The sequence below is a fragment of the Chiroxiphia lanceolata genome, chromosome 18, assembly GCF_009829145.1.
Source record: "Chiroxiphia lanceolata isolate bChiLan1 chromosome 18, bChiLan1.pri, whole genome shotgun sequence".
NCBI lineage: Eukaryota > Metazoa > Chordata > Aves > Passeriformes > Pipridae > Chiroxiphia > Chiroxiphia lanceolata.
Window position 1 is genome coordinate 7885912 of NC_045654.1, and position 12083 is coordinate 7897994.

At 49.9% G+C, this 12083-nt stretch overlaps 1 protein-coding gene across 1 annotated transcript in view; it reads left to right on the forward strand.

The window, feature by feature from the left end:
- The window catches only part of CORO1C (coronin 1C), a 42728-nt gene that overhangs the window by 18281 nt on the left and 12364 nt on the right, over window positions 1-12083 (forward strand). The window contains exon 3 of the mRNA XM_032705675.1: window positions 10381-10503. Within this exon, the coding sequence (XP_032561566.1) occupies window positions 10381-10503 (123 nt within the window). The remainder of the gene's footprint in view (window positions 1-10380; window positions 10504-12083) is intronic.

Here is a 12083-nt window from a genome sequence, read left to right on the forward strand (position 1 = left end):
GATTACCTGCTCAGCTCTGCTGTCGCTTCGGTGCCTGTTTGGGAGTAACATTAAGGCTGGGAAGTGTCTGCTGTGGTGACAAACGCTGCCATGTAGGAATATGTTTAATGTTTGTAATCAGGCTGATGCTTCCTGTACATTAAACACAGTAAACAAGCTGTTTGCTTGACTAATCTGAGCCAATTCTGGCAGAAGCTTCTACATAGAATCATATTTTAGAAGCCTCTTTGTGATCACGTCAAGTTTTTCCACTGCCAGGGATTCAGCTTTTTGAGCTCTGCAAGTGTCACTTTGTTCAGGAACCACCTGAGCCCAACAGCTCCTTCTGGAATTAACTCAGGAATGCACCTGAATCCAACTGCTCCTTGCAGAATTAATTCAGGAACCACCTGAGCCCAACTGCTCCTTGCAGCCTCTCATTGGAAGGATGCAAATTCCACAGGCTGGTGGCCCTGGCATCTGAGCTGGTCCAGGCTGCTGCCAGCCCCTTCAGATGCTCTTTATATGGTATAAGACAAGAATAATTTTGGTAAGAAAACAGTTCCTCCAGGTACCATCACAGCTGTCCTGGAGCTCTCCCAGATCTCCAGGCTGTGTCTGGGCTTTATTATACTTCGGCCAGATTCTGTTATCCCTAATACCTGGAAAAATGAAGGGAGGGGCTTCATCTCCTCTTGGGCAGGTAGACCCTCTCCTTAATGTTCTCTCTTGCCAAGATGTTGCCAAGTCTCCAATAAATAATCTTCCAGTGAACCCACATACACTCTGCTCTTTCCCTTCTCCTTTGGATTTCTTTGTAGAGCCCCAGGGCTGTGCTTTGCCAGACACCAAGAGAAGGTGGGTTCCTGTCCATCAGCCATGAGATGGGCTGGATCAAAGGTTCTGAGACTGAAAAACCGGGAAGAGAGACCTTCCTGGAGCCCCTTCCAGTACTCTGTTAGGAGTAAATGGGCAGGAGCTGGGTCTGACTGAAATTAATCCCTGTTGACCCTGATACTCCATGGAAAAATCACATCCATCTTCCACCCTTGCTGGAGATTCTTCTCATCCCTTTCTGATGCTTAACCAGCAAATTCTCGTGATCAAAGTCTTTTTCTGCAACATTAATTTCTTTGTGACCCTCAAACTCCTCTCTTAAGGGTATAGTTAAGTTGTCTTCGGTCTGTCATCAACCCTGTGCTTGTTTCCCAGCTCCACTTCCAGCTCTGCCCTGTTAAATATAGAAATAGTGACCAGGATTGAACACAAGCTCCCACATGGCGAGGGCAGAGCGGAGGCAGCGGCTTCTCAGTCCTGCAAAACAAAGCCAAACCCCAACTTCCCAAAATAGCTCCATTTGCTGCTCTTGAACAGCCCTTTGGGCTCATCCTGGGGCCACAAGTCCTCCTCCTGCCCAGACCATGGGTGGTGAGCAGACCTGGAGCAGGAATTCCTTGCTCAGCACAGCACCAGCTGCACCCGTGTTGCATCATGGCACAGACACCATCAGCAGGGGATGTGCATCCCTCTTTTCTTCTCCTGTATCCCAATGTTTGGAGCACCAGGGAGCTGGGGGGGCTCAGCCTGGAGAAAAGGAGGCTCAGGGGGGACCTTCTTGCTCTCTGCAACTCCCTGACAGGAGCTGGGAGCCGGAGGGATTGGGCTCTGCTCCCAGGGAACAAGGGACGGGATGAGAGGAAACGGCTTCAAGCGGTGCCAGGGGACGCTTAGATTGGAGATCATGGAAAATTTCTTCATGGAAAGGGTTGTGAAGCACTGGCACAGGGCTGCTCAGGGCAGTGGTGAAATCATCATCCCTGGAAGTGTTCAAAAAACGTGTGGATGTGTCACTTGGGGACATGGTGGCCTTGGCAGTGCTGGGGGAACAGTTGGACTTGATGGTCTCAGAGAGCTTCTCCAGCCTTAATGATTCCATGGTTCTGTGTTTTCTCAGTCCCTGGCAGAAATCCCTGCTAATTCTGAGTGACCTGTGCTTCTGCATTTTGAAGCACTATCTTATGTTTGGGGTTATTTTTACGCTTATTCAGTTATTCCTCCACCCTCCCCTGTACTTGTCATTTCCTTGGTGCCCTCAGCTCCATTCCTGCCTTGCACAGCCCTTTAATATCCAACTCTGAGGAGGTTCCTGCAAAGCTGGAGGGGCTGTGTCCCTCACCCCCAGCCTGACACGTTCTTTTGCAATTCAGCTCGAACCAGTTCCTGTGTTCCACGTTTATTTTTACAGCCTGGGCTGATGAAATTGTTCCTTCAGTTCCTTCAACACCCTAAATAACATTTGGGTTTCTCTTTGAGCCCGTTTAGCAGGGATATTTATTAAGTCCCCCGCAGCAAAACCCTTGTTATTTTCAGGGGAACCAAAAAAAAAAAAGCTGGGGGGGAAAGCAATTTTAAATCATGGCTTTGAGTTGATTTTAAAATTGAGCCATAAAAAATACACTTGCTGCATTTCTGCAGGGGAAAACAGCCCGCAACAGCATCGTGTCCACTCAAAGCCAGGGCTGTGCAGACCACTGGGAATTACTTGGGAGCGCAGAAAAGCGGGGAATTTTACTCATTTTAACGTGTTTTTCCTTGGCGCCGTTTCCGGCGCTATCGCAGGGGTTTGTTACACGCCAGAGGTTTCTTGCTGCCGGAGGGCGGCTCCCTGCCCTGGGTAGGGATTTGGGGGTGTTTTTGGGGCGGGTTGAGTCCCCGGGCCCGCGCACCACGTGCCGGCCATTGAGGTGGTTGGGGGGGAAGCGGACACTGAGGGGGAAGCCCCGCCCCCTCTCGGCGCAGGCCCCGCCCCCTCGCGCGCGCGCAGCCTCCGCAGCGGCACTGCGGCGGCCGCGGCTTTTTACCGTATATGGCCATGGCTGCGCTCGCGGCCGCCGCGCTGATTGGCGGGGGCGGGGGCGCGGCCGCGGCAAGTGCGCGGGAATTAACCCCGAGCGCGGGAATTCATTAACCCGGCGGCGCGGGGGTCGGTTAACCCCCGGGTGCGGGAGTGCACCCGCGAGCGCGGGGTGGGGGGGGATGGGGGGGTGTTAGCCCGTGCGTGGAAGTTAACACCCGCGTACGCTGAGCGCGGGAATTAACCCGCGTGCGTGGGAATTGTGCGTGGAAATTAACCCCCGTGCGGGCGGGCAGGAATTAACCCGTCAGCGCAGGAATCGCGCGCAGGAATTGCGCGCGGGAATTAACCCGTCAGCGCCGGAATTAACCCGTGCGTGGAAATTAACCCGTTTGCGCGGGAACTAACCCGTGTGTGCAGAAGTTGTGCACGGGTTAATTCCCGTGCACAATTCCCACACACACGGGAATTAACCCGTTTGCGCGGGAATCAACCTCTGCGCAGGGGTTAACCCGTGCACACCCACAGCCTCGGCGTGTCCTGAGCCCCGGGCCCCCGGCCCTGAGGGTCCTTCCAGCACCCCCTGGATGCAGAGACAGGAGATCCAGGGGTCTGCATCCCCCCTCCATCCCCGTGGCTCCCATGGAGCCGGGGCCGGGCTGGTGCAGCCCAGCCGGCTTTGCTGGCTGTGGAAACGCTTTGTCTGAACTTCCTGTTTTCTTGCACGCACATGTGCAGGGGCCGTGCCAGGAACTCGCCATTCCCATGCTCCGGCACCAGAAAATCTTATTCCCACAGGTTGGTTGGTCTGGAGCATTGGCCTCTGCTGGAATGAGCCACATAGTTTATAAAAGCTGTAAGTTTTTAAGTGCTGTGTAGGTGATAAGAGTCAGGATGATCAGCATTAACTGGACACACCAGGGAAGGACAGGAAACTTCCCTGCCTGTTCTGGACAGTGAGAGACTGGGTTGGAGAGCTGGTTTTCTTTGAGCTTGATCCCAGGGAAAACTGTAGGTACACAGGGAAGGAGTCAAAATATAAAACTCTTCAATCAGGCAGTGTCTCAGCTGTGGTGGCCTTGTACCGGTGGGTCAAGTGGAGATCACCTCCAGCAGAGTCCAGAGGAGCCCATGGAGATACTCCAGTGGCTGGAGCCAGGCTGGGAGAGCTGGGGGTGTTCACCCAGAGAGGAGAAGGCTCCAGGGAGACCTGAGAGCCCATTCCAGGGGCTCCAAGAGAGCTGGAGAGGGACTTTGGACAGGACAAGGGGCAATGGCTTCCCACTGCCAGAGGGCAGGGCTAGATTGAATACTGGGAAGGAATTCTTCCCTGTGAGGGTGGGGAGGCCCTGGCACAGGCTGCCCAGAGAAGCTGTGGCTGCCCCATCCCTGCAAGTGTCCAAGGCCAGGTTGGACGGGGCTTGGAGCAACCTGTGTTAGTGGAAGGTGTCCCTGCCCGTGGCAGGGAATGGGACTAGATGGTCGGTAGGGTCCTTTCCAACCCAGACCATTCCATGGGAGGTAATCCCTACTGCTCAGAAATTGAAGAGTCAGGGAGTTAAGGGAAGGAGTGATTCTCCTGCCCTGTCCTCCAGAGATCCCTGGTGCAGGTGGATTGATGGCTCATTTCCCCTCCAAAACTGATGGAAACAGCAGCAGAGCCCTCCCTGTCAGAGCAGGGGGGTGTGGGGGACAAAGTCCCCCAACTCCATGGGTGATCCCCGTTTTTCAGCCCAGCTGAAAATTCTCTGGGTTTCCTGATGTGCTGGGGACAGTGACATGCAAACCACGTGCATTCAGAGGATACAAAGTTCTTTTCCCCTCCTCCAAAAACCTTTGCAGTTTGTGTCTGCACAGGAAAACCTGCTGCAAATGTTCCCTTTTTCTTTCAGATCGCGTAGAAAGATTCCTTCAGCCACGAGTTGTGTTACATAAGGCCATTAGCAGAGGTTTAGTCAGTTCCCTTTGGATATACCTTATATTAGATTTTCCGTTTTCCTGACTCCTTCCTGCACTCTCCCCACACTGGCAGCATTCCTGCAGGATGGGGGATCAGCTGGTGCCCTGGGAGGCAACTGGCATGTGGGTGGGGGTGTGCACACCTCGGGAATGATCTTCTCCAAGGAATATGTTGTTCTGCAAGTGATGTGCCTTGGTGTTCAACCCTGGCATATGTGACATGTTAAGCAGCTCTTCCCGATTCTCATTCCTCCAGGAAGCATTGGGAAAAATGAAACTCCTCCTTTTCTAAACTGTGTGTAAAATAAAATCAGGAGGTTTTCGTGTGATAAGTTCATTGAGCCCCTACAGCCATTTTAAGAAGAATGTGATGGATTTTGTCCTTTTATTTCACCTTAGATGTTTCTCTATAAAAAGAAGTTTATATTTAGCCCTGTCAGCTCAATTCCAGTGGATCACCAGGTTCAGGTGTACTTGGTCACCATGGGTTTTTTCCCTCCTTTTTCTACATCCATTCTGGTCTGGGAGCTCCAGAACAAGGAGCTGTTTGCATTCTGTGGCAGCCTGTGATGGAATCATGGACTCATTAAAGCTAGAAAAGACATCCAGGATCATCAAGCCCAATCTTTTGATCACCCCCATCCCATTAAACCATGTCATGAAGTGCCACGTCTGCCTGTGTTTTAACACTTCCAGGGATGGTGACTCCACCACTTCCCTGTGGAGCCTTTTCCATGCTTGACCACCCTTCCAGTGAAGGAATTTTTCCCAATATCCAGTGTCCCAGCCCTGCAGCTGTCAAGGTGGTAAAGAGAGCAAGGAGCAATGCTGAGGGATTCTTGGAGAACACAGTTACAGGAGTCTCCTATTGCATGACTCTCCAGTGGACCTTTTGGGAATAACTCTTCCTAAATCTTCCAGATTAGTTCTGGATGCCTTGACTGGTCTGTGGGTGACTAATGGCTCTTGGTCACGGTCAGGAGAGATCCAGCCACTTCCATTTCATCCCAGTGTTTTGTCCCAAGTGCCTCCTCCATGACCAGCTGGTGCTGAAGGGTCAATGCCCAGAGCTCAACTTCCCTCCCTGCACTGGGTGAAACTTGAGGCTTTTGGAAGGCAAAGACACAATTTAAAGAAAAAAGGAGTATTTTTTCTAGCAGAGAAAAGGTGCAGTGGGTTGGTATTTCAAACTTTGCAGTTGTGACCTGGTTTCCTTCCTCAAACTTGTGCAGAGTGGGGGGGGGTTGCTTTGCCTTGTGCAACTCGATGCCACTTCCCCAATTTAAATGGAGATTTCCATGAGCAGCCACGGGCTGGGGAAGCAGCTGCTCTCCCTGATATTTTTACCATAATCCATGAGCTGTTTCCTGCAACCAATTGCCCTTTTCTGGCAGAGAAAGGATCACAAGACAGTCCAATTAATTCATAGAACTCCCACTTTTAGGAACAGTTTTCTCATGTTGCTTCTCTGTCCCTTTTGGAATCAATAACAATTTTTTTTCTTCTCATCTGTGACTTTCTTCTGATCTGGCTTTAATAATTCTGATTATTTAACTTTTTTTTTCTGATCTGGGATACATGAAAGCACTAAAAAAATCATTTAGTAAGGTCAGTTCACCCCCTGCTGAAGGACCTGAATATTGAGTGTGCTTCTAGTCAACACCATCCAACTTATTAATAATCCTCGAATTCACCTTTTTGGCCAACTTTTTATCACACACAGCTCCAAATTTCAAAAGTTATTACTGTGATGTGTTGCCCAACCACAGTCATAGTGGATTATGAGAAGGGTTTAATTTCTGGAAGTCGCACTGAGTTAATTTTAAGCTGTGTAGCAGCACTTGAGCTGTATTTTAAATCCTGCCCTAATTAAAAGATTACATTTTACAAATAAATAAATAAATCCCCAAACCTGGGAGCATTACAGGAGCATGGAAACTCCCCCAGCTGGCAGCCAAGTTGCCAACCTTGTGGTGTTCCATTGGCAGAGGCATCTCTTTGGAAAGGAATTGTGTTTAGAAACGTGGAATTTGGGCGTTTTATAACCTCGTTGGTTTTTAATTCCCTACTGGAGGTTTCCTGGTCTTTCCTTTTTGGCACCCCCCCCCCCAATATTGTTTTTCGAGCTCTTCTGTGCACAACTAGTCCTGTGCAATTCCAGGAGTAAGGTTTCCCTGCTCCAGAGAGCAGAATCTGTGGTGTGTCCTGCATGGGTGGTGTTTGACAAACGGATGTAGAGAGGTGATAAAATAACACCTCTGAGTTAAAAATTGCTCATTTCTCACCCTGCTGGGTCAGGCCCTGGGGTGGTGACATGGGTTACTGTCCTGTGATGGCTCCCCAGTCAGTTCTGGGAGGTGAGGCTCTGCAATAAGTGTGTTTTTTTGAGGAGAAGAGCAGTTGAGGCGGATTCGGAAGCGCTGCTGAGCGGAGCCCTCGCTCTGCTCCGCGCTCTGGAAGGTCCTGCGGTTTCCTCTGCTCTGCAGAGACGAGTTTGTGCCTCTGACCACAAGGCAGGAGCTTCTCTGCAAGTGTTCACCCAGCTGGGGCTTTGAACAGCCCGTTTACATCCTTATTTAGTCTCATTTTATGCTGATTTTTGTACATCCTTGGAGGTGTTCAAGGATGTGGCACTCAGAGCTCTGGTCTGGGTGACAAGGTGGTGATGGGTCTTGATAATGTTGGAGGTCTTTTCCAACTTAGCTGATTCTGGGATTATTTATGGACCCTGATGAGCAGCAGAGTTGCTCCTCTCGTGCCCAAGTGTAGATGCCCCTGGGCTATTCATCTCCCCAGTATTGTTTTCCTCTGCCAGACTCCAGGGAGCTGTGGGACATCTCCTTCTTTTGTTTGTCCTCTAGTTTGGTAGTTTTGGTTTGGTAATTTTTGGTGAATAAATACACTTGAGATTTCTGGAAGTTCTTGTCTCTCCCACGCTGCTGCTAAATAACATCTCCTTTCCCCATCCTGACTGTCCCTTCCCTGTTGGAAATGGGATTTGGGTGTTCGTGCAGGCAGGGGTGGGGGGGTGTTGGCAGGTGATGCAGGGGGGATTGTGCCTCTGGCCCACTCAGGTGAGACCCCTCTGCAGTGCTGCTCCAACTCTGGGGTTCCCAGCACAGGAAGGATGTGGAGCTGCTGGAGTGAGTCCAGAGGAGGCCATGGAGATATTCCAAGGGCTGGAGCTCCTCTGCTCTGGAGCCAGGCTGGGAGAGCTGGGGGTGTTCACCTGGAGAAGAGAAGGCTCCAGGGAGACCTGAGAGCCCATTCCAGGGCCTAAAGGGGCTCCAAGAGAGCTGGAGAGGGACTTTGGACAAGGGCCAGGAGGGACAAGACAAGGGGGAATGGCTTTAAGCTGGAAGAGGGTAGATTTAGGTTGGATACTGGGAAGGAATTCTTGGCTGTGAGGGTGGTGAGGCCCTGGCACAGGCTACCCAGGGAAGCTGTGGCTGCCCCATCCCTGGAAGTGTCCAAGGCCAGGTTGGATAGGGCTTGGAGCAACCTGGTCTAGTGGAAGGTGTCCCTGCCCATGGCAGGGGGTGGAACTGGATGATCTTTAAGGTCCCTTCCAAGCCAACCCATTCCATGATTCCACAAGCACTGCTCTTTATGGAAGTACCAGATCCTTGGTTTAAGGTCCGAGCTCCAGCACAGGTGGTGGCACAGGGACAGTGCCTGGTCCCTGCTCTCCACTGGCTGTCACAGGCTCTTGGCTGCTCCTGCTCAGGCTGTGCAGGTTCATTCTGATCAAACAGAAAGGTGAAGTCTGTGCTTTAATTTGTTCAAATTGATTTTTTTCCCCCTCTCCAGAGTAATAAATGACTGTAAAAACTCAAAACTAAAACAACAAGGGCTCATGCAACCTGGAAATAATTACCAGGGGCTCCTCTTGGAGGATTCCACTGCTTCCTACCAGGAGCCAGGACAGGCAGTCACTGACATTTTGCATTAATAATCCTGGTTTTTTTAGTCTTTTCCTAGTCTTTTCCAGCATAAGTGATTCTGGGATTATTTGTGGGCCCCTTTTGGGTTAGGCCTATGTTTTGTGGCCTGTCCTGTGCCTCCTGTGATACATCCATGTCCATGTGCTCTGCATGGTTCTCTTTTTAATTAGGTCCATTAAAATGGATGAACTGAACGTGGCAGTTGGGTGTATTAATTTTTTAAATCCTATTTCACATTATGGCATCCAAGAGGGATTACACAGGCTTTAATTCTTGAATGGCAGCTTTATGGCTTTTCATCTACAACTCTTTCTGCCTTTTAAGAATTTCAAATGCAGTTGAATCACTGAGACTTTTTCTTTTTTTTTTTTGAAACCTAAATTTGGCCACTTAGAAAATAGTGGGATTTTTTGGATCAAGGTCTTGTTTTGCTGGTAGTGGAGCCTTCAGGTCAGTTGTCCTCAAAAACCAGTATCCAGCATTATTCTGCTTTAAAACAGGCTTGAATAGGCCCAGCCTCCCACATGGAGCTTGGTAGGAGGCACATATTAAGGAATGTCATCTCCAGGGTTGGGGAATGTTATCATCCAATGGCAAAAATGAAATTCCAACCATTTCTTCTGCATGTTTAAACACAAAAGAAGATGACCCCATCCCAGACCTCTCCCTCCTGTCTCTCTTCTCCTATCACTCATCATGACAGGGCCATTCCCTGGAAACAAAACCCCTTGGAGCAGGACCAGGGGTCTGGCCCTGGAGGTGGAGGAGTGTCCTGCTCACCCTGCTGCTACTGCTGTGTGTCTGCAGTATTTTATATATTGCTTTCCATCTGTGCAAGGCTTGACCAAGAGAGAGAACCATGATTAGAGGGATTGTCCTTCCCTTGCTTCCCTGTTGGTGGCATCAGCAGCTGAGGGGGATCAGGTGCTTCAGGGGCTCCTCAGCAAAACATAGACCTGGTGGCAAAGTTGGTGTCTCTGCATCATCTGTCTTGGCATCACTGATTTGTCTCAGTTCAGGTTTAAATGTCTCATTAGCTCATTTTCTTGGGAGGTTTGTCCTTGGGATGAGCTTGGCAGCTGGCAGCCTTGGTCCTCTGACCATGGATGGATCAGGTGTGGCTGTGGCTGTTCCAGTCCATGTCAGCAATATTTATTCCTGAAAACAGTATTTTACTCTGCACAACTAAAAACTTCCCATATGAGCAAAATCCTTCTATAATGAAAAAAGAAGGGAGACTTGGTAATTCGATGAGCAGCAACACCTTCAATTCAAATTTGAGCTTGTTTATCTTCAGCCACCACTGGCCACTGTTGGGAAACACAGATGAAAACAGAGCTTTGTTCTTCCCCAAAATTTGGGAATGGACAAAGGGATGGCATGGCATCACAGCAAGTGCTGAGATTTGGGTGGGAAAGCATCCCTGCATGCCATGGGAGCACAGCTGCTGTGCCAAACCTCTGAACCCTTTTCTTGCACCTTGGGGAGTTCCCAGAGTTACCAGTGTGTTTCCTCTGCTGATCCATGAGTTGATTCGAATGTCATGAAATTTTGGATACTGGAGGAGCAAATGTAGCATTGGGAAGCCACTTCCTTGCTCTGTTTCAATATCACAGCTCTCTCTCTCTTGTTTTCTCCCTTCAGACAGGCAGGATTGACAAGTCCTACCCCACAGTGTGTGGCCACACGGGACCAGTGCTGGACATCGACTGGTGTCCCCACAACGACCAGGTGATCGCCAGCGGCTCCGAGGATTGTACTGTCATGGTGAGTGTGCCCTGGGCATTGTGGGGTGGGCTTTGCTCCTTGCTAAAAATCCTGCTCCAAAGGACACTTGTGTTCCTGAAAACACCTCCTGTTCCAGAGTCAGGGCAGGGCAGAGTCGTTGTGGAATGGGTTGGGTTGGAAAGGAACTTAAAGATCGTCCAGTTCCTTCCCCTGCCATGGGCAGGGACACTTTCCACTAGACCAGGTTGCTCCAAGCCCCATCCAACCTGGCCTTGGACACTTCCATCACTTCCACTACCTCTATGGGCTACTTATGCCAGGGCCTGCCCACCCTCACAGGGAAGAATTTCTCCCATTTTTCCTTCCCCTGAGGATTTGTCTGATGTTTGAAAAGAGGAATGAGAAGAGTGCTGGTCTGTGGTGAGGTGTTCTGATTTGTAGAGCTTTGCAGAAGACAGGTGGTTCCTTACCTCACATATCCCCATGGATGCAGCGGTGTGTGTTGGGAAGAGGGAGGGATTGGAAGGGAACGAGCCCACCAGTTTTTAGAGTTGCTTCAACCCTTGATTTAAGGGGGACGCCTGAAGTTCTTCCTTTATCTGCAGGCTGTGAGCAGGTGTCAGAAGGGCTTTTTTTAATGAACAAATAAAAATAATCCAAGTTCTGCATCTGCCAGGCTTGGTCCTGAGACCTGTTTCACCTCGGGCAGAGCCCAGTGCCCAGGAGCCGGGCTCGCTCCGTGACGGATGTGGAATCCCGTGTATGCAAACACAGCAGAACCAGTGAAAGAAAATCCTTGGAAGATGAAATAATGCCAAATAACTCCAGGGATCTTTGGCCATATTTAGAAATGCTGTAGGCTGAATGTTATATTGAAATCTTATTATAGATCATGTCAGATAAATTCCTTTGCTTCTGTTCATCGTTAAAATGTTTGGGAGGGGATTCATCCCAAGAGGCTTTTCCTGGGACAGCTCTTGCCTATGATCTCTCAGTCTTGGAAGCTGAAGCATGTTAACAAAATGGGCTATATTAAATATTACACAAAACAACAAGCTTCTGTGTTTGTAACATTCACTACTGGGCTGGAACTAACTTTTGAAGGATGCAGGAATGTTCCTCTAGGAACCAGGGTGCAGAAGGGCTGCATTGGAAGGATCTCTGAAACATGAGCATCAGCAGGTCCAGAGCTGCCTTTTTGGAGGCAAAATAAGCCTCTAATCCAAATGCAATGAGAACTATGTTGGAAGGCTCCAGGGGGACTGAATTATGGAGAAAAATCAACAGTGTTCAGTTACAAGTTGTCCAAGTGCTTGTCTAAGTGCTCCTAATGTGGCCACAAACCATGTGGGAATCTGTGCCTCCAACTGAACGAGCTGTGTGGGTTCATGGGGGGTTCTCTGCACGTCCCAAAGTGGGGATGAGCTTTCCCTGCATCCCTGGAGGCAGCACATATGTGGAAAGGCACCAGGATGGAGCTGACTGTGGATTTGCCCACTCATGGTGGTGTTTGGTACCTCTTGGTGTGACCTGTCTGGAGTGGAAGGTGAAATAGGTGAGTCCTTGCTGTGCTCACAGGATCAGGGATATGCAGGAAGATGTGTGTGTTTTAAGGAGGT